This window comes from Megalobrama amblycephala, linkage group LG18 (genome assembly GCF_018812025.1).
Source record: "Megalobrama amblycephala isolate DHTTF-2021 linkage group LG18, ASM1881202v1, whole genome shotgun sequence".
Lineage (NCBI taxonomy): Eukaryota > Metazoa > Chordata > Actinopteri > Cypriniformes > Xenocyprididae > Megalobrama > Megalobrama amblycephala.
This window is the reverse complement of record NC_063061.1, coordinates 18,795,890-18,817,641: the sequence shown is the minus strand read 5'-3', so window position 1 is coordinate 18,817,641 and position 21,752 is coordinate 18,795,890. Positions and strand designations below refer to the sequence as shown.

Genomic DNA, 21,752 nt, shown 5'->3' with positions numbered 1-21,752 from the left:
TATGTACTCTTGCTTGTTAAAAAATGTGCTTGGTTCTCAAAAACAACAACAACAACAACAACAACAAAAAAAAAAAAACAAAAAAAAAAAAAAAAAAAAAAAAAAAAAAAAGAAAGAAAGAAACCTCTTTCTCACTAGTTATTTCGTATAAGTTATTTCTGTTATACAGACAGACAGACAGATAGATAGATAGATAGATAGATAGATAGATAGATAGATGCTGTCTGTACAACTCCATTTATGCCTCAGTTAATTATGACTTTTTGCATGCTTATGATTTATTTTGCTTATTTATTAAAAATATTTACTCAAGTCTAACTCTTGCTCTTTTTACTGCTTTTATCTTTATTTTATCTGGTAAGAATAAATCATTTAGTTCTTTCTTTTTTTCTCTCTTTTTTCCCCAGTGATGTTGCAAACAATTATGTACACGAATATATATATATATATATATATATATATATATATATATATATATATATATATATATATTCGTGTAGCCTACATAATTGTTGCAACATCACTGGGGAAAAAAAGAGAGAAAAAAAGAAAATACTAAATGATTATATATATATATATATATATATATATATATATATATATATGTATATTCGTGTACATAATTTAGTTTTTTTTTCCTTTTTTTAGCTCACGGTTCAGTATGTGCAATGTTCAGGTAAAAAATTACTACTGTCAAATAAAAATAAACCAAATAAGAACAAATAATCAAACAGCACAAATAAATACAGTAAAGCAAAGATACAAATAAATAAAGCTTTTCAGGTTTTTCATGTATGCAGTTTTCAGGTACAGAAATTGAATAAAGTAGCTAATAAAATGTAAAACAACATTGCATGTTATCTTCACTGTATAAATTAAATAAAGATCAATTATTATTAATTATTAAGTTACTATTCAGTCATGACCAGTGAGTGATTTCCTTGTCTTTTGTTGTTTGATTATCATTAAGAACACATTCAGACAGCAGGAATGCAAGGGCTGCTGTCTCTTTAAGACATAATACACGGATCAGTACACTGATACTGAACACATGCGTTCTTTCCGCTTAGTTTGCTCATGCCTTGGGCCAGCTCTGTGTATGCGTTGTCAGATATGAGATGAACCACAGTGCAAGTTCGTGCCGAACCGAGTGTGCAGAACGGTACGGTTTGATTTTTTTTATGTGAACGTTACTCGTAAAGTTTTTTTTACGTTACATTACACCCCTTATATATATATATATATATATATATATATATATATATATACACACACACACTATATTGCCAAAAGTATTGGGACACTCCTCCAAATCAAGTCAAGTCAAGTCAAGACACCTTTATTTATATAGCGCTTTTTACAATGCAGATTGTGTCAAAGCAGCTTTACATTGATAACTGGTACATACATTTTGGCTGCACAGCAGCTCTTAAAGAATAGTGTCAATGCAGGCAGATCAAAAGCACTGTTGAATAAATGTCAAGAATACTGTTGAATATCAAATGTCAAGTCAAATGTCAAGTGTCCCCAACTAAGCAAGCCAAAGGCAACAGCGGCAAGGAACCCAAACTCCAACAGGTGACATCAGGTGGCAAACAAGTGGCAAATAGGTGCTAAAATGGAGAAAAAAACCTTGGGAGAAACCAGGCTTAGTCGGGGGGCCAGTTCTCCTCTGGCGAACAGTGCTTTGTTACGATTCAGGTTGCTATCATAAGTCTGATAGGATCGCAACAATCAAAGTATTTATTTCAGTTCCATCCAGTTGAGGATCGTATTCATCACGCCGGTATGGACGGTTTGTTGAGGAACTGTGCTACTGGCTGTCATGTCGATGAGGAAATCATTGAATTCAGGTGTTCCAATCACTTCCATGGCCACAGGTGTATAAAATCAAGCACCTAGGCATGCAGATTGCTTCTACATACATTTGTCAAAGAATGGGTCGCTCTCAGGAACTCAGTGAAATTTCCTCACTACTAAATATTCCACTGTCAACTGTTAGTAGTATCATAACAAAGTGGAAGCAATTGGGAACAACAGCAACTTAGCCATGAAGTGGTAGGCCACGTAAAATCACAGAGCGGGGTCAGCACATGCTGAAGTGCACAGTGCGCGGAAGTTGCCAACTTTCTGCAGAGTCAGTAGCTACAGACCTCCAGCTATTAGCTCAAGAACAGTGCGTAGAGAGCTTCATGGAATGGCTTTCCAAGCCTTACATCACCAAAAGCAATGCAAAGCGCCGGATGCAGTGTTAAAAAAGCACGCCGCCACTGGACTCTAGAGCAGTGAAGACGTTTTCTCTGGAGTGACGAATCACGTTTCTCTGTCTGGCAATCTGATGGATGAGTCTGGGTTTGGCGGTTGCCAGGAGAACAAGTGTAACATTTGGTGGAGGGAGGATTATGGTGTGGGGTTGTTTTTCAGGGGTTGGGCTTGGCCCCTTAGTTCCAGTGAAAGGAACTCTTAATGCTTCAGCATACCAAGACATTTTGGACAATTTCATGCTCCCAACTTTGTTGGAACAGTTTGGGGACGGCCCCTTCCTGTTCCTACATGACTGCCCACCAGTGCACAAAGCAAGGTCCATAAAGACATTGATGAGCGAGTTTAGTGTGGAAGAACTTGACTGGCTGCACGGAGTCCTGACCTCAACCCGATAGAACAGCTTTGGGATGAATTAGAGCGGTGACTGCGAGCCAGGCCTTCTCGCCAACATCACTGCCTAACCTCACAAATGCGCTTCTAGAAGAATGGTCAAAAATTCCCATAAACACACTCCTAAACCTTGTGGAAAGCCTTCCAGGAAGAGTTGAGGTTGTTATAGCTGCAAAGGGTGGGCTAACTCCATATTAACCCTACGGATTAAGAATGGGATGTCATTAAAGTTCATGTGCACATAAAGGCAGGTGTCCCAAAACTTTTGGCAATATAGTGTATATATTATGCTGTTCTTGAAAATTTTACCAACATTAAATCACATCTAAGAACCGAACACTTTAACCTTCCATAGGCTACACCTTTAAAAAAAAAAAATAATCTAACACTTTTCTGTATGTCTTAATTCTCTGAAATATAGACAGTAGAGACTTCATTAAAATGACAGATGTCTTCTAGGACAGTAGCCTACATGCATCTATATTGCATGTTTATGTACTTAAACAAATCACACAGGTCATATATACTGTGGCCATACTAAGTGTGTTCAGCCTTCCAAATGTAAATGAACAGTCTGTGGTTAATGTAGCGGCTCATTGGCAGTGTCAGAATGATGGAGTGTACAGCTCTGTCCAATATGCACTCTGCTTTGATGAGTGTGTGATGTGGATGCAAGCCATGCTCACAGATGCCCTGCTGCTGACAGATTGAGATGCAGCTGTAGTTTATGTTTGTTATAAATATCAAACCAACCAGTGACACACCAGTGTTTCATGGGACAAGGATCAGCTGTAAGTCTACTAATCCGTATGGAAAGAGGCTTCTTTTGAGAATGTAGATCAAAATTTTCAGTGCCATAAAATTATATCCATATGAAGGTAAGGGCATTCAAAGCCCTAGAATTTGTATATAAAAATTGTACAATTGTTCTGTTTTAAAGAGATAATTCAGGCTGTAATTGTTAATTATTCTTAACCTTCATCCTTTACACAACAGCTATTCTTTTATGTAAAAAATAAAATAAAATACTGTTTACAAATCAGTGATTAATGAAAAATATGTAATAATGTAAAATATATATTTAAAGGGTTAGTTCACCCAAAAATGAAAATTCTGTCATTAATTACTCACCCTCATGTTGCTCCAAACACATAAGACCTTCATTCATCTTCGGAACAAATTAAGATATTTGTGCAATTCGAGAGCTCTCCGACTCCTCCATAGTCAGCAATTTAACTACCAATTTAAAGGTTCAGAAAGGTATTAGACATCGTTAAAATAGTCCATGTGACTACAGTGGTTCAACCTTAATGTTATGAAGCGACGAGAATACTCTTTGTGTGCAGAAACAAAACAAAAATAACTTTATTCAACAATTTCTTTTTTCCATGTCAGTCTCCTATGCAGTTGACGTAGTAAACACAGTGCAGTGCTTCCGCGTTCTACGTCAGAACTCCGGCTCAGTATTGCTCTCTTCTCTTTCCTTATCTGCACTAGATAATATTTCACTTTGCAATCGCACTTCAATTTATATATATATTTGGAAACACCCTAGAAAAGTGGGGTTTTAGACAATATTGGCATGAATCCTTTTTAATTTGTGATAATTTTGCACTGATAAGGGACAACACAAACTACAAAAACATATTTTATTACATAAACAGTTTATACATAGAAAAAAATTAAATTTTCGATTCATCAAAATATCCACCATTAGCAGCTATCTGACCTAAACTGGGTTCTAATTGGTTAATTGTATTCTAAACTTAATTGGCAATCAATTGTTGAAGCTATTAAGGTGTGCTGACCCAAAAATCTTTTACAAACCTGGGCCAAGTTTAAACCAGTAACCAGGCATAACAGCTGGCAAAGGGGCATGTCTGACTTTGACATGTATATATTGCCATTATTATGTAATCAAAATGCAAATTATTATTACTGGTCTTCAATGATAATGTCAGGTTACTTTAATGTATTTGCACCTAAAAATAAGGATTTATGCTGATATCGTCCAAAACCACACTTTGCCAGGGGTGTTTCCAAACTTTTGGAGGGCAGTGTGTGTGTGTATATATAATTTGCGTGTATATATATATATATAATATGCGTGTATATATATATATATATATATATATATATATATATATCTGAATATAGGTCTGAATACTTTCCGTACGCACTGTAATATATATATATATATATATATATATATATATATATATATATATATATATATATATATATATATATACAGTGGGTACGGAAAGTATTCAGACCCCCTTCAATTTTTCACTCTTTGTTATATTGCAGCCATTTGATAAAATCATTTAAGTTCATTTTTTTCCTCATTAATGTACACACAACACCCCATATTGACATTTTTGCAGATTTATTAAAAAAGAAAAACTGAAATATCACATGGTCCTAAGTATTCAGACCCTTTGCTCAGTATTTAGTAGAAGCACCCTTTTGATCTAATACAGCCATGAGCCTTTTTGGGAAAGATGCAACAAGTTTTTCACACCTGGATTTGGGGATCCTCTGCCATTCCTCCTTGCAGATCCTCTCCAGTTTTGTCAGGTTGGATGGTAAATGTTGGTGGACAGCCATTTTTAGGTCTCTCCAGAGATGCTCAATTGGGTTTAAGTCAGGGCTCTGGCTGGGCCATTCAAGAACAGTCACAGAGTTGTTGTGAAGCCACTCCTTCGTTATTTTAGCTGTGTGCTTAGGGTCATTGTCTTGTTGGAAGGTAAACCTTCGGCCCAGTCTGAGGTCCTGAGCACTCTGGAGAAGGTTTTCGTCCAGGATATCCCTGTACTTGGCCGCATTCATCTTTCCCTCGATTGCAACCAGTCGTCCTGTCCCTGCAGCTGAAAAACACCCCCACTGCATGATGCTGCCACCACCATGCTTCACTGTTGGGACTGTATTGGACAGGTGATGAGCAGTGCCTGGTTTTCTCCACACATACCGCTTAGAATTAAGGCCAAAAAGTTCTATCTTGGTCTCATCAGACCAGAGAATCTTATTTCTCACCATCTTGGCAAACTCCATGCGGGCTTTCATGTGTCTTTCACTGAGGAGAGGCTTCCGTCGGGCCACTCTGCCATAAAGCCCCGACTGGTGGAGGGCTGCAGTGATGGTTGCCTTTCTACAACTTTCTCCCATCTACCGACTGCATCTCTGGAGCTCAGCCACAATGATCTTTGGGTTCTTCTTTACCTTTCTCACCAAGGCTCTTCTCCCCTGATAGCTCAGTTTGGCCAGACGGCCAGCTCTAGGAAGGGTTCTGGTCCGTCCCAAAATGTCTTACATTTAAGGATTATGGAGGCAACTGAGCTCTTAGGAACCTTAAGTGCAGCAGAACTTTTTTTGTAACCTTGGCCAGATCTGTGCCTTGCCACAATTCTGTCTCTGAGCTCTTCAGGCAGTTCCTTTGACCTCATGATTCTCATTTGCTCTGACATGCACTGTGAGCTGTAAGGTCTTATATAGACAGGTGTGTGGCTTTCCTAATCAAGTCCAATCAGTATAATCAAACACAGCTGGACTCAAATGAAGGTGTATAACCATCCCAAGGATGATCAGAAGAAATGGACAGCACCTGAGTTAAATATATGAGTGTCACAGCAAAGGGTCTGAATACTTAGGACCATGTGATATTTCAGTTTTTCTTTTTTAATAAATCTGCAAAAATGTCAACAATTCTGTGTTTTTCTGTCAATATGGGGTGCTGTGTGGACATTAATGAGGGGAAATATATATATATATATATATATATATTTATATATATATATATATATGTATATATTTACATTTAGGGGAAATGTATATATATATATATATATATATATATATATATATATATATATATATATATATATATATATATACACACACATTATATATGTATGTGTGAAACATACTGTATATTTATACTTGAAAGAAAAAAGAAGACAAAGAATTAAAAAGACAGTGGTTTCTTTATTTGCAAATTAATCACAAAAATATTGGCTACCAACAATAAAAAATATTAACAACAGTAGGTTTGATTGTACAGTCCAGATGATTATTTCCTTTCAGTTATTTTATTCTACCTATTGATACCCTACATTATGATACAGAAAGCACAATATTGGCAGTGTGAAAGTCACTGGGACCCTCTGCACATCTGTGAGTGTGGTCGACGTATAAAAAAAAAACAAAAAAAACAAAATCATAACTAGTTCATTCATATTTTATAATTTCTCTCTGTTCCATTCACTCAAAATAAACGGGTTCTGTACACTGCGAAAGAAATTTTATTTAAACAATTTGTGCTTGGTGCAAAACTTCCCATTTTACCAGGAATCACGATATTGCATTATTAGATGTCAGTTATCGGCTTGGGAGCAGAAATACTAAATGATATAGAGAAAATGAATTTTACGTGTATGATTATGAAGAATCCAAGAGCAGCATGTAAGGTGCATGATTCTGTACCGCAGACAGTTGTAAACTACTTATATTTTAACCAAGACCCAGTAAAACTATCTTTAAAAGGTATTGGTAATACAAAAACACACCGTGGACCCAAAAGTCTTCCTGTGGACTGTTGTAAAACCTTTGTGTGAAATGATATCCTGGCATTGTACGCTTTTCCACTCCTTGGTCAACAACACAAATATTGTGCTTCTCAAGCATCATACTTTGAGGTCAATGAAGAAAATGAAGGGTTGTACAGTTTTTACAAATAGGATCTATATTATAGAAAATAAACGCTCTGAGATACTGTCACTCCTCCAACTGTAATATTGCCAGACCCCTTCCACCCTAAAGCAGGGAATATCAGGGGTGATTAATCACCAAACATAGTTCAATTTGTACTTTTTGGTGCCTTTTCATCATGACGTGCTTGACCAAAGGATGCACTTGAATCGAAACGCCAAATGTCTATATAGGCACACGGCTGTTAGAGGAGACTGATATATGCATTGTGAAGTGTGATGTAATTGTGCATGGAAGTATGGAAGAAAGTGCACAAAAACCTTTCAAAGACGAATGAAAAACAGAAGGGAACAAAATTAAATCCAATTAATTTTATGTTATACATAAAATGAGATTTGGGTTCGTTTCATGACTTCTCATTTCAGCAGCAAGAGAAATGAAATCCATTAGCGCAGTGGTTTAATTCAGCCCCAGCGACTGGGTTAAGGGGCTTTGTGGAGCTTTCCATGGTTCGCCCTGCCTGCCACCGAAAAGGCATTGTGTCTATTATATAGCATCCTGATTACTTGCTTACATTCATGGGTGTAATTCATATGGTTCAGTAGCAGTCAACAGTTCCTACAGAACACAAGTCATATAAAATGGCCTTTTAAAATAGTCTCTTGGCAGAGGCAATACATTCCTGGACACATTCTGATGAAAACCCTGAATGAAAAGTGATTAGATGTTGTGATATGCTAAACAAATCACATAAAAACAGAAAAAAGGGTAAAACATTCATTAAAAAAAGATAAAAAAAAAAAAAGGTGATAAAAGATTATTGGCGGGCAGGTTTTATGAATCACTATTAAAATGGCAATCCCCTTTCTTAATGCTCCAGTGAGATTTGTGATATGCCAAAATAACACATGGGTCCAGTTCTCATGGGGACATTCATCATTCGAATTAAAATCAGCCCCAGGAGGCCTGTCAAAACACATAAGCTTGTATACTTTAGTGAATTTAACCGTAATTGGCTTGATAAAGTTGCATTAAGGCAGTTACTGCACATATAACGGGCCAACAACATACCCAGATTTTTTACAGTTTCATATTTACAGTCACATTGATTATGGATGTAGCTTATCTGTGTTTTAGTACCACAATTTATCACGCATTATTAAGCTGTCCTGTGGATTCGCAACTAATAGCCATAAATACGTCGTAATGAAATTTCACCTTTAAATGTCACATTTTAAGCCCGGAGGGTGCAGCTGTAATGAATGGGCTCAATATCCTATGAGATAAAAAAACATTTAAAACAGAAGAATGAAACTACAAGGCGAAGAGCCTTGTGTTGAGCAACACAACACATGAAATGAGTGTTAAAATAAGATTTAACCGAGAAAACAAAGAAAGTCTGACTTTAAGGTACCACGCTGGCACTTATTCATCTGTCGCGGACTTGTGTATGTCCTACAGTTCTGTCAAAAGAGATACGTGCCTCGTCTCCCATATTGCATGTCCATTTGTTCTGACACTACGTCTCCCTGGTACTTCAACACACCAGAGTAGTAGAATGTCTTTTGGAAGCCTCCCGCTGTGATCCCATGTTCGAGCCAAGATTTGTGGCAGGTGTACCCCAAGGCTATATCCTGGGCACGTCACTGTTCTCCAAAACGGAACAGAGCCACTAGCGCATCTAAGCCCATCTTTCTCAACCTCTCCGTCTTGTCCTCTAGAAGCTCAGTTCTCTGAACTGAAGGTCCTCAAAGCCGCTGGAGAAGACTTGACCGACCGTGGCCGGCGGCTGACAGGGGTGGACAAGAGGGCGAGTCCCCTCAAGAGCAGAAGGAGGGGTGTCCGAGTCTGACCAGTGTGTCCCCACCCCCCTCCTCAGGTTACCTGCTGTGGAGTAGCTCCTCCCTGAGCCAGCTAGGCAACGGCTGGCCCATTTTGTACAGCAGCTTGGAGAGCTCAATGTTGTGCTCATGGTAATACTCTCTCAGGAAGGTCCGGGACTGTGGAGAAAGAGGATGGGGTCAGTTTCTCTGCCAACATGTCATGCTAAAGCTATTATCATTTCTGCAATTTTTACATTTAGATTAGCTTTGCCATCATTTGACAATAATTTAATAACATTTTTAAAAGCAATCTTTGGCAAATGTCGAAATAAATATCCATTTTTAATACTGTACATTATAATGTTGTGATTTCCAAAGTGACATTTTTCACACATTAGTTATAAGTGTTTTATTTTAAATTTATTTAGCCAAAACAGTATAGATTATTAATATCAGACATTTATCAGCAATCATATATAAATCATTACTGGATTTTGATAATCGGACAGATTTTTTAAATTTTTTTATCATCAAAAATCATTTACTTACCAAATGAATACACATTTGAACTGACTGATTAATAAAGCGCACTTTATTTTATTTTTTACTTTTGTCACTTATTGACAGGAACAATATAGATTGGAGAGGAAATGATGATGTAAATGTGAAACGAGCAGGAACTGATATAAGCTTGAAACTGTGCTGCCTGCATGAGCACCATGGGTTGGCCTGTGGTCCACGATTCTAAAGGCCAGAACACACAAGGCCGACGCAGACAAACTAGTGGCGACGAAAGCAGACTGCGGGGTTTGCTCACATCGGCAGCGTCTGTGTCCAAAGTTGCCCTGCCACACCAAACCGACGCTAAACAGCCGACGGCACAAGCAGAACATCAGTTCTGCGCCTGCGTGATATGAAATGCCTTTCCGAAACAGCAGGTGGCAGTAGCTGAACAGCCAATCAGAATGATCATATGGCCCGACGAGGTCCAACGCCGATTCAACATGTTGAATCGGCCGAAACAAAGCCGACGAGGACCAACTTCAGCCGACGGTGCGGAACACACCGAGGAAACTTAGTCGGCCGACGAAGAAAAACTGCCCGACGGCCGACCGTCGGCTTGGTGTGTTCCGGCCTTAAGGACTTATTTTCATTAAATTTTCACTCATTCATCATCATTTACTTTTTAAGGGTTAGTTCACCCAAAAATGAAATTTCTGTCATTAAATACTCACCTTCTTGTCATTCCACAGCCGTAAGACCTTCGTTCATCTTCAGAACACAAATGAATCCACACATAGGCAGCAATGTCACTGAACCATTTGATGTCTCGAAAGATAGTTGAAAACATGGTTAAAATAGTCAACATGACTACAGTGGTTCAACCTTAATGTTATGAAGTGACGAGAATACTTTTTGTGCGCAAAAACAAAACAAAAATAACGACTTTATTCAACAATTTGAACCGTTGTCATACGTAGCGATCTTCCTTGTTTACGTCCAAATGCCAACTCAGTATTGGCCGGAAAAAGTCGTTATTTTTGTTTTTGTGCCAAATAGGTATTCTCGTCGCTTCATAACATTAAGGTTGAACCACTGTAGTCATGTTGACAATTTTATCCATGTATAACTACCTTTCTGGACGTCAAAAGGTGTAATGACGTTGCTGCCTATGTGTGGATCAAATACCCTCGGATTTCTTCAAAAATATCTTAATTTGTGTTCCGAAGGTCTTTACGAGTGTGGAACGACAAGAGGTTGAGTACTTAATGACAGAAATTTCATTTTTGGGTGAACTAACCCTTTAAAATGGCTTATATCCTCATGCTTAACAGCTAAATATTTTTTACTGGATATTAGACCAAACACCTCCGGCATAGAAAAGGTCATGAACCTTTAGCCATGCTGTGTGTGTGTTTTAAATGACAGTGTTCTGCTCTGTGTACAGCTCTTTTTTTCCAGGAGTGCTGCTACTGCGACTGCGTCTGCAAAGCCACGACACATCAGCCTGTTCTTTCACCCCTCATTAACTTTGATGTGTCTGCCAAGAAGCCTCAAGGTAACATCAAGGTCCTCGGCATTCAACTGAGCCTCTCTTTATCATACTCTGTTAAAAGATACTGACTGAAGCTGCGCCCTTCTAGAAAATACACCAGTCTGAATGACCCTGAAGTAATGAGAAAGGAATGCAGTGGCTGCAAATAGTCTTACTGAAAGGTAAAAATATGTATTGAAACATCATTCACAACTAATTTAATTTCTGTAATGTGACATATTTTTGAAAAAAAACCTGAATATTCAACAGGAAACACTGGCAAGATTTTATCTATCTGGATTTAACTGGATTGTAGATGTTAATCTATATGAATTTATTGGTTATTATTCTTTGTTTTTATTTTAAAATCTGATATGACCATTTAGACTACTAGGTTGACTTTTTTTTTTTTTTTTTTTTTTAAGAAACACTTTTATTTAGCAAGGACACAAAAAATGGATCTTAAGTGACAGTTAAGTATGGAACCCCTAAAGGGACATTATGGTGCAAAAAATTCGGGATTATTACAATAAAAAAAATGATTTTGCAAGACATCTGAGAAACACTTCCTGTTTAATTCCCCGCTGGCAGTAGTTCAGATAGCTCACATACACAATGGAGCAGTTCGTTCTATTTTGAACTTGGACTCAAATATAAAGAAATGCTTTTTTAAATAGAGATCACTTTTCTCCCACAATTCTGAAAGCAAAACATTAGACAACAATACAAAATAACATGTTTACTTGAGGTTCTGTCAGAATTCAGAAGTTCTATTTAATGTTATTAATGTGTATTTTTAAAAATATCTAAAATGTTATAAATGAGTCTTATTTAAAAAAAAGAATATAGAATTTGTTATGTTAAAGAAATGAATTGTTGAAATGAATGAATCATTTTATTCAACATTTTAATAGTCTCTGGTCCTCACCTACTAGTGTAATAATGTAATAGATCCAATCTTTATTTGAAGTGTAACAGTTTCAAAGATCATGTACTCATTTTGATCGCGGCTGCTGCAACATCAGTGTTTATATCCAAACTATAAACTTTAATCCCAATACTTTCATTACCATTTAATTTTTGCAACACAGAAATAACAACACTGTGAGGTTGAAAACTGATTTTGAAGCCGTTTCAGACATGGCACACACTGCTGCGCTCTCTGGATCAGAGGTAGCGCAAAAGTTTAAAGAGGCCTATCCTGGTTTGATTATAATTTTAGGTGAGACAAAGCAGTCATTTAGGAATAAGATCGCATGAGTTTGAATCGAGATCGCAATCTTTTTTTTTTTTTTTGTTTAGATTTATTTTTGGCGTTTTTGCCTTTATTATGATAGGACAGTGTTTAGAGAGGAAGCGAAGTGGGGGCGGGATCAGGATCGGCAAAGGATCACGAGCCGGGATTCGAACTCGGGTCGCCCGAAGTGCATTGGTGTTACATGCCGGCGCGCTGCCCACGAGGCTATCGGCGCTGACAAGATCGCACTCTTGTAATGATTAATCATGCATACATATGGGTCTAAAGCCTATATTTCTGTATGTTATATTTGTACCAGACCTTCAAAATAACCTGATGATCCTGATGTTCGCTGTTTAGACATTTATTTGGAGTGTTTTTATCCAGCATTTTCCAGTTCTGATTTTTATATTAAGTGGCCTTAACTACTATGTACTTACATTTAAATTAATCATTTGATACAATGTACTTATTGTGTACATACATGTTTTTACATTGTACTTATATTTTAAAAACACCTGCATGTAATTACATCTGTAATTAATTTCTGTAATTTCATTTATAAATTACACTGTTGACCCATCCCTTACACCTTACCATTATCCTTAAACCTACCCATACCACCAAAGCTTTCCCTAACCTTACCCGTATCCCACCTCAAAAGCAGCAAAAGTGTTTTTCAATTCAATATGAACCCAATAAGTACATTATACTTATTTTTTGATGCAAGTACATAGTAGTTAAGGCCACTTAATATAAAGTGGGATCCTGATTTTAGTTAGATTTTTTAACTTTTTTTTTTTTTTTTTTTCATAAAAACCCACTTTATATTAGCTATATTTAATGGCACTCTCCTCTATAACAGTAAATACACAGAAATTTGACAGTTACAGGTCACTATATTGTCTGCATATGCATTAAATCCATAATTTTATGATAAGTCTCAACATTAAGTATAGGTCTTTTCAGATGATGATCTGACCCTGATCTAAATAGCTCTGTCTTAAATCAGTATATAGATATTTCAAAATGAGTACACAAAACATACGGACCACATAAACTAAGAAATAAATAAATACTTTGTTGAAAGAGCAAATAGGCTACTGTGCAAATGTTAGTGTGACGCACAATGCAGAAGTCTCTCCAGAGAACACACAGGCCTATTTAGTGAGAGAACATAAAACATAACAGGATTTTTTTGCGAGAGAATGCATATCTTTGTAAGAGAAAAAGTTTTGCAAGGGAACGCAAATATCTTTGCGAGATAACGCAAAAGTTTTGCGAGAGAATGCAAAAGTTTTGTGAGAAAATGCAAAAGTTTTTTGCGAGAGAACGCGAAAGTTTTTTCAAAAGTTTTTTGCAAGAGAACGCAAATTTTTTTTCCTCCCATCCCAAATGTTTTCCACCACCATGTTTCTTTAGGGGCTCCATAGTTACGGAATTTATAATATTACAAAAAATTTCTATTTTAAATGAATGCTAATTTTTAAACCTTTTATTCATCAAAGAAACCTGAAAAAGTTATCACAGTTTCCATAAAAATATTAAGCGGCACAACTGTTTTCAACATTGATAATTATAAGAAATGTTTCTTGAGCACCAAATCAGCATATTAGGATGATTTCTGAAGGATCATGTGATGCTGAAGACTGGAGTAATGATACTGAAAATTCTGCTTTGCCATGACAGGAACAGATATATTCAAATAGACAACAGTTATTTTAAATTGCAATAATATTTCACTATATTACCGTTTTCACTGTATTTTTGATCAAATAAATGCAGCCTTGGTGAACATAAGAGACTTCTTTCAAAAAATTAAAAGATCTTACCGACCCCAAACTTTTGAACGGTAAAATATTTTTAAAAATTATATTTCATGAAGTTTTTGCTATTGAGATACTAAACAACTAAAGAAATTTGAGTCAAATATGCCAAAACACGTTTGTCACCTGTATGAACAAGCTTCGTTCTCCTTTTGTCTCTAGGAACACTCTGCAATGTCAATCAAACCCAAAAGGACTGGAATGTTTTTTTGTTTTTTTTTTAACCGAAACAAGAATATGAACTAGAATCATAATCTCACATCAACATCCATGTCAGGATATCTCCTGCCTTTACTCTTCCCCAGGCATTTGGTCTTCCCTCCATCTAGCAGCTGGCACCAGAAGCCCTTCTTCGGATCGAACCTGCAGCAGGAAGGAAGGGACAAAATGGAGATTGGGCAGCAAAAACAGGGCGATGTTTCAACATCAGTCTAATCAGAAGGGAACGTAACAAACAGATGGTACACAGCAAGGCCTCTTGAGAGGCTGCCACAGGACAAACCATATTCATTGTCCAGTGGGAGATGTGGCTGACAGATGTTACTGCTTATGAGATTATGAGATAGAGCATGAAAGGACAGATAGATAGAAAAAGAGAGACAAGTGGTAGGGCTTGACTGAAAAGAAAGAGTGTACATGAGGTGGTAGAAAATTAACAAGCACTCTTGTGATCCTGTCAGACTAATGGGATCCATCAGGATGAGGAGACTACTGTGAAACACTTCAAAGCAGCTCCAAACCAAACACTTCAGGTGCTCAATAATGTACAGCATATTAATGACTCTTAATTGTCAATCATAAAAGAGAAGCAAGAAACTTGGAGCTTTTAAGGACAAGCTTCTTACGCAAGGATCTTGTGGTAGTTGAGTGTGTTTGTCAGGCCAAGAAACTTCTGGATTTTGTCCATCACTGAAGCTGGTTCTGTCCTCAGCATCTGTCCATCCAGCACCAGGATCTGAGAAGAAACAAACAGGTTAATATAAGTCATAGAAGCATTCTCAAAAGCACAGCGCACTGATGGACATACATGCACTTGGCAAGATACCTGACTGGGGTGATAGTGTGTGAGCCAACGCTGAAGGTGTGTGGCGTAAAGTCCGGGCACCAGACATCGGCTCTGCAGGACCCTCAGTTTGATGGGCGCATCCCGGCCAGCAGTGATGACATCATGGAATGTATATTTCTGAGCCACAGGATCATCATGAGCCCTCTGGTGCTGGAAAACAGCAAAAACAACAATGAATATATAAATTCATAATACGAATACAGTGCTGTGAAAAAGTACATTTAAAAGTGTATTTAAATTTCATCAAAAATGTTCAAATCAAATTTATAACTTAAGACCTTTTTTAAGACCTACACAAATAAATCAATATCGTACATCCATATAGAACAAACTCATGCAATCCCAAAATAAATCATGCATCTCAGAATGATATTTTGCTGATCCGATAATAATGTGTTAAACGAAAGGCAACAACAGATTATTGTGCCAAATACTAGTTAAATCTTGATACTGAATGTGTTAATGTTCTTAGGCATTTATTTCAACAAACTCTTCTTATCATTCTCTGGCCCATCACAGAAAAAAAAAAAGACTGATTCATATCTTACTGCGTAACCAATATACTAACAATACCCTGTAAAAAGAATGTATGCATAAAGTGGGAATTTTAATTATAAACAAGCAAGAAATTCATCTTTACTTTTATTTTGAAATGTTAATGCTTTACTACTTCCAGACACAGATATATACAGTACAGTCCAAAAGTTTGGAACCACTAAGATTTTTAATGTTTTTAAAATAAGTTTCGTCTGCTCACCAAGGCTACATTTATTTAATTAAAAATACAGTAAAAACAGTAATATTGTGAAATATTATTACAATTTAAAATAACTGTGTACTATTTAAATATATTTGACAAAGTAATTTATTCCTGTGATGCAAAGCTGAATTTTCAGCATCGTTACTCCAGTCTTCAGTGTCACATGATCCTTCAGAAATCATTCTAATATGCTGATCTGCTGCTCAAGAAACATTTAATGTGTACAATTGTACAAAGTATTTGTGTACAATATTTTTTTTCAGGATTATTTGATGAATAGAAAGTTCAAAAGAACAGTGTTTATCTGAAATCTAATCTTTTGTAACATTATAAATGTCTTTACTGCCACTTTTGATTGATTTAATGCATCCTTGCTGAATAAAAGTATTAATTTCTTTAATTTCTTTTCAAAAAAATAAAAATAAAAATTCTTACTGACCCCAAACTTTTGAAGGGTAATGTATAATGCTACAGAAGCTTTGTATTTCAGATAAATGCTGTTCTTTTGAACTTTCTATTCATCAAGGAATCCTGAAAAAAAAAGTACACAACTGTTTTCAACATTGAAAATAATCATAAATGTTTATTGAGCAGCAAATCAGCATATTAGAATGATTTCTGAAGGATCATGTGACACTGAAGACTGGAGTAATGATGCTGAAAATTCAGCTTTGCATCACAGGAATAAATTACTTTGTCAAATATATTTAAATAGTACACAGTTATTTTAAATTGTAATAATATTTCACAATATTACTGTTTTTTACTGTCTTTTTAATTAAATAAATGTAGCCTTGGTGAGCAGACGAAACTTCTTTTAAAAACATTAAAAATCTTAGTGGTTCCAAACTTTTGGACTGTACTGTATATATATATATATATATATATATATATATATATATATATATATATATATATATATATATATATATATATATATATATAAAAAAACATTCCTTTCGCTTCAGAAGGCCTTTATTAACCCCCTGGAGCCATATGGATTACTTTTATGATGGATGGATGTGCCTTTTTGGGCTTCAAAATGTGCCCCCCCCCTCTTTACAACCATTATAAAGCCAAGGATATTTTTGAATATGCCTCTGTGTTCATCTGAAAGAAGATCATATACACCTAGGATGGCTTGAGGGTGAGTGAATCATGGGATAATTTTCTTTTTTGGGTGAACTAACCCTTAAGTACCAACCATCTATACATTACAATATAAAACCATAAAGTAAACATTGTCATAATTCATAAGCAATACATAAATGTATGTTATTCATTTCTTGTAAACTGCTCTGAAACAGTGAGCCTGCAGAACATGCAATAGTGCCACTTTTTAATTTTGCTCACATTTATTTGAATAAATCATAGCCTCACAGGACTCCTGTTTTACAGTCCCCAAATAGACCTCTTAAAATGATAATTAAGACTTCTATTGTTCAGATTAAAATATTTAAAATATTTTATAACTTAAAAGGCCAGATTCACTAACAGCTTGCGCCAGCGCAAACCCTCTTTTGGTGTTAAAAAACTAATTGTCAAGATTTACACGCAGTGAAAAATTAGCGCTGAAAAGGCGTGGACAGTTGTTTTGCGGCTAACCTTATTGCATATGCATTTGTAGGAGTTTCCCTTCCAGATACAAAAGTTATGGGAGGAGAGTATTTAAATGAATCAACTAAGCAAGGTGATTTACTAAGGTTTGCAGTAGTCAATTTACTGGCATTTGCGCCATTACTTACTGCCATAAAAAGCATGTCTTAAACCAGACGCTAATTTGCATTGCTCTTGGTAGATTGCGTTGGTCATTATGGAAATCTGACTGCGTTTGTGTTCTTTAATTTGCTAGTCATCAGTAGATCATATGCAGAAATTTCCACTCCCATCTGCGCTTTTGGAATTGCGCTCTCACGCTAATTTGCCCTGTTTAGTAAACCTGGCCCTAAATTTGTTTCTAAAACAGAATCTATGACATTTTAAGACTTTAAGGACTCTGTATTTATTCCTATATTCATATTTATTAGGATTTTACCAGTGTTAATAGATAAAACGCAGTATAATTTAACAAATGACACTTAATGTAATGCAAATTTTGTAATGATTTCTACAGATTGCCCTAATAACGGCAACTATGAATAACAAATCAAAAAGTGAAGCATGAAACATCTAAAAAAAAAAAAAGAAAAAAGTTAAAGCTAAACTGTGACATTTCAACATGACAATGAATCTAAGCATGCAATCAAATCTGCCGCAAAACAGCTTACCTTGTCTAACATTATAGGTGGACTTCTGGGGAAAAAAAGTAATAAGCTACAAAAGTGTACAATATGAGCTCTATAGGATCCAGCAAAACGATGCCATTTACAATCATTTCCGAATTATATGTTTTTCCATTTTTGCAGATCTAATCTCCTGTCCAGAGCTGGCATCATGGCCTTGACTAACCCTGGATGTGACTGAATGACACATGAGCAGTTAGATACTGACCTGATACCAGGAATAGGCTCTGTCAGCTGGGTTGATAAGAATGGTGATGATTTTGGCTTTGGGCAGAAGAGCAGCTGCTCGCCGGGCCGCGACCTCTGAATCAAAGTAGTTGGCACTTTTCTCGAAGTAGAAATCTGAGCTAGTGTTGGAGGGTAGAGGAAAGTACTCCATGTACCTACCATTAAAACAAACAATCAAACAATTAACATTTCATTAAATTTAGTCCACACTTCTAAATGAAACCAGACGAGAGAGAGACATGTCAGCACCTGTAAAAAACATGTTTAATTATTGCTGCACCATTGTTTTTCTCTGTTTGGTAAAATGAATCTCCCTCTATATAATCAGCACCGTAATTCGGACATGAACCATCAACTACCTTCATTTGTTCACAAACTGATTAAAGAGAAAAAGAAAAGCAGGAAGAGAGAGATGTGCATCAGACACCTGCTTTCTATTAGTCACATTTCAGACTACTAAAAGGAATAGAAAAAGCTGGTAGTGAAGGGAGTGCTGTGTTTTGAAATGACCCATAATGCTTTCCTCTCATGGGAACATTTGCCTCCATGTCTCTTAATACTCTTAACTTCAAAGCATGCCAGACCTTAACAATCGATGTACTTCACAGCAGTTTATAAGAGCTGTTTACTATAAAGAACCCATGAAATCATGTGGTTGTCTTCCCTGTGTTGATGTACTCCCTATAGAACAAGAAGTTAGGGCACAGCAAAAATGGGTCAGTTTAGGGGGAGGGGACCTTCTCATTCCAGAAAGCACTTGATTGGATACAGTTATGGATATGCCCATAAGTGCAATATGATTCAATATTTGAAATGAATCATCTGGATCAAAATTTTTGAATACATTTTTGTCAAGGCCTGTTCGCACCAAGAATGGTCCATACGGTTCCATCGATATGGTTCCTCCGGTCCTGTTTACACCTGGTATTAAGACGCGTTTTGGTTTCACAATGTTCTCTCACCATTCCTGATTTCTAACACGTGGTACGGCGTGGTCTTGTGGCTATCAGAGCAATGCTCTCCGTATGTTTTTCCATTGTCTCCAGTTGTATTCCTATGTAAATTGCATGAGCTTTTTTAGTCCATTAGATCGCTGTTGCCAAGTCTGTGATGTTCTCATGGAATTGGACTACTTTTACACTGGTGCCGCAGGTTGGAACGCGTTTTTTACCCCCGGAATGCTACTGCAAGTTTTGGCCGTAATTGTGCGGGTTTTGAAAAGCAATAGGTTGTTTGCAATCATGTGGTTCTGGTGACACGCAAAATACCAGTGGAGGGCAAGCAGTGAAAATTAGAATGGAAGAGATGGAGAAAAATCCTTTCTGTGCTGGTTTAGAAAGGTATAAACAGAAAATCACCACATATGTTGGATGTGATCTTTATGTTATGAAGATGAGCGACTTTTCCACTGAATTGAAAGACTTTCCTGCCATCGAGGAGGTAGATATAGAGGATGTGAAGCTGCCGTCACGCCGTGTTCAGTTCTAGTTTGGTTTATTTATCGCGCTGCCTTTCTACTAATGAAGTTAGGGCAGAATTTTTGATTTTCTGTCGCGATTGTGAAAAACGTTGCCATTGTAGGTCATTTATGCTGAATCGAGAATTGCAACAGGAGCTCACATCATCATTCAAAGAAAAAACTGGACAGTGTAATAAAATTGTTGCCTTTTAAATAATCACATAGCTGAGTGTTTTTGAAAGTGTTGTCTTGTTGAATCGACTTCTGTCAGCTTGTTAAACGTATTTATTTGGACATTTTTTACCATGTGATGGCTGAAGCAGCTGCTCGTGACACTGTTCTCATGTTAACCAGATCAACATTGTGAACGGAATACTACAAAACTGAAGTGAAAACACCAAATTATCATTCAATGGGATAAAATAGCTTCTCTTCCCTGCAAACGATACCATAAAAAAATGGATATTTAACCAAGTCAAAAACAAATAAGGTAAGCAGGTATCTATTTTCATTTCAGTATCAGCAGACGCAAAACGCTATTAAAGGCGACAACTTTTAAAGTTAAAAAACGATATAAGTTATAAAAAACGGTATAAGTTATGTAAACGATAAAAACACCTTCTGGGTTCTCGATTTTATCGATTTGAGCAACCATAAATGACGCAAAACATACGAATTTTGAGTTTTTGATAGGATTCCTATATAGAAAAATCACTCCCTGCCCTCCAGACTCATTCGCGCTGCTGCTGTGACGTCATGTGCAAACAACCTATTGGGATTGTTTTGTTACGCAAACATTGCAACCCTGCATTAGATCAAATGATCTGAAAAAGCCCATACATTTACCCGCCCATAAACCTTTCCCTTTGAAGAAGTGGTTGAAAGTGGAAAAGAAATAGATTAAAATACTAAGTGTAAACGGGTATGTGTCTTCCTCGTCTACTTGTGATCCAATTGACCAAAACGCATCTTAATATCAGGTGTAAAGAGGGCTTCTGTCTCATTATTGTTATAGTTGGACTTGACTACTCTCATAGAATTAGAACAATTATTAAAACTTTAACGTTATAGTTAGCATTATAGTTATCGTCTTTGGAGTTAATGAGCCTTTAATCTCCTAAACGTTTACTTTGTCAACTTTTGCATGTACACTAGCATATACACCCTCATAGCTAACAACATATGGACTAAAAGACACAAAACATGCATGATCTCAGAGACTGCAGCCAATAAAGCTAAAAGTATGGAAGAAACATTTCCGTTCAAAATATCAGCACATACCAGTCAATGCCTTTGTGGTAGTTTCGGCCATTGAAGAACTGGATTTCTTCGAAGGTCTCCTTGCTGGGGTAGTTACTGGTTAAATCGGAATGCATGCCCAGAAACAGATAGAGAGCAGTAGTTCCTGAACAGACACAAGACAGCAGTGAGTGAACAGGTCTACTGTCACATGATCAGGTTTTACACAAACTCGTGGAGTTCATGCAGCTTAAGTGCTGCTGTCATTAAAGCAAAACATTTATGTCAATTTTTGAATTTAATGTTCTTAATAGTCTTCACTTGTGCTCTCAGTCATTTGGACCTCACTGTGTCTCTTGACATTCTGCTATTGAGCTATAGAAGTAATTATATGTTCATGTGTAGTATAAACCTAGAGTTAACTTGAGCAAAAGG

General features: G+C 36.5%; 1 protein-coding gene across 3 annotated transcripts in view; it reads right to left on the bottom strand.

The window, feature by feature from the left end:
* Positions 1 to 6,619: 6,619 nt before the first annotated feature.
* ndst1b (N-deacetylase/N-sulfotransferase (heparan glucosaminyl) 1b) overlaps positions 6,620 to 21,752 on the bottom strand; it is a 108,979-nt gene continuing 93,846 nt past the window's right edge. For all 3 annotated transcript variants that reach the window (XM_048166348.1, XM_048166351.1, XM_048166349.1), the window contains 6 exons: positions 21,360 to 21,483; positions 18,600 to 18,774; positions 15,329 to 15,499; positions 15,129 to 15,238; positions 14,544 to 14,646; positions 6,620 to 9,362 (listed from right to left, as the gene is read on the bottom strand). In XM_048166348.1, coding sequence (XP_048022305.1) covers positions 9,243 to 9,362; positions 14,544 to 14,646; positions 15,129 to 15,238; positions 15,329 to 15,499; positions 18,600 to 18,774; positions 21,360 to 21,483 — 803 coding nt within the window. In that variant the 3' untranslated portion in view covers positions 6,620 to 9,242. The remainder of the gene's footprint in view (positions 9,363 to 14,543; positions 14,647 to 15,128; positions 15,239 to 15,328; positions 15,500 to 18,599; positions 18,775 to 21,359; positions 21,484 to 21,752) is intronic.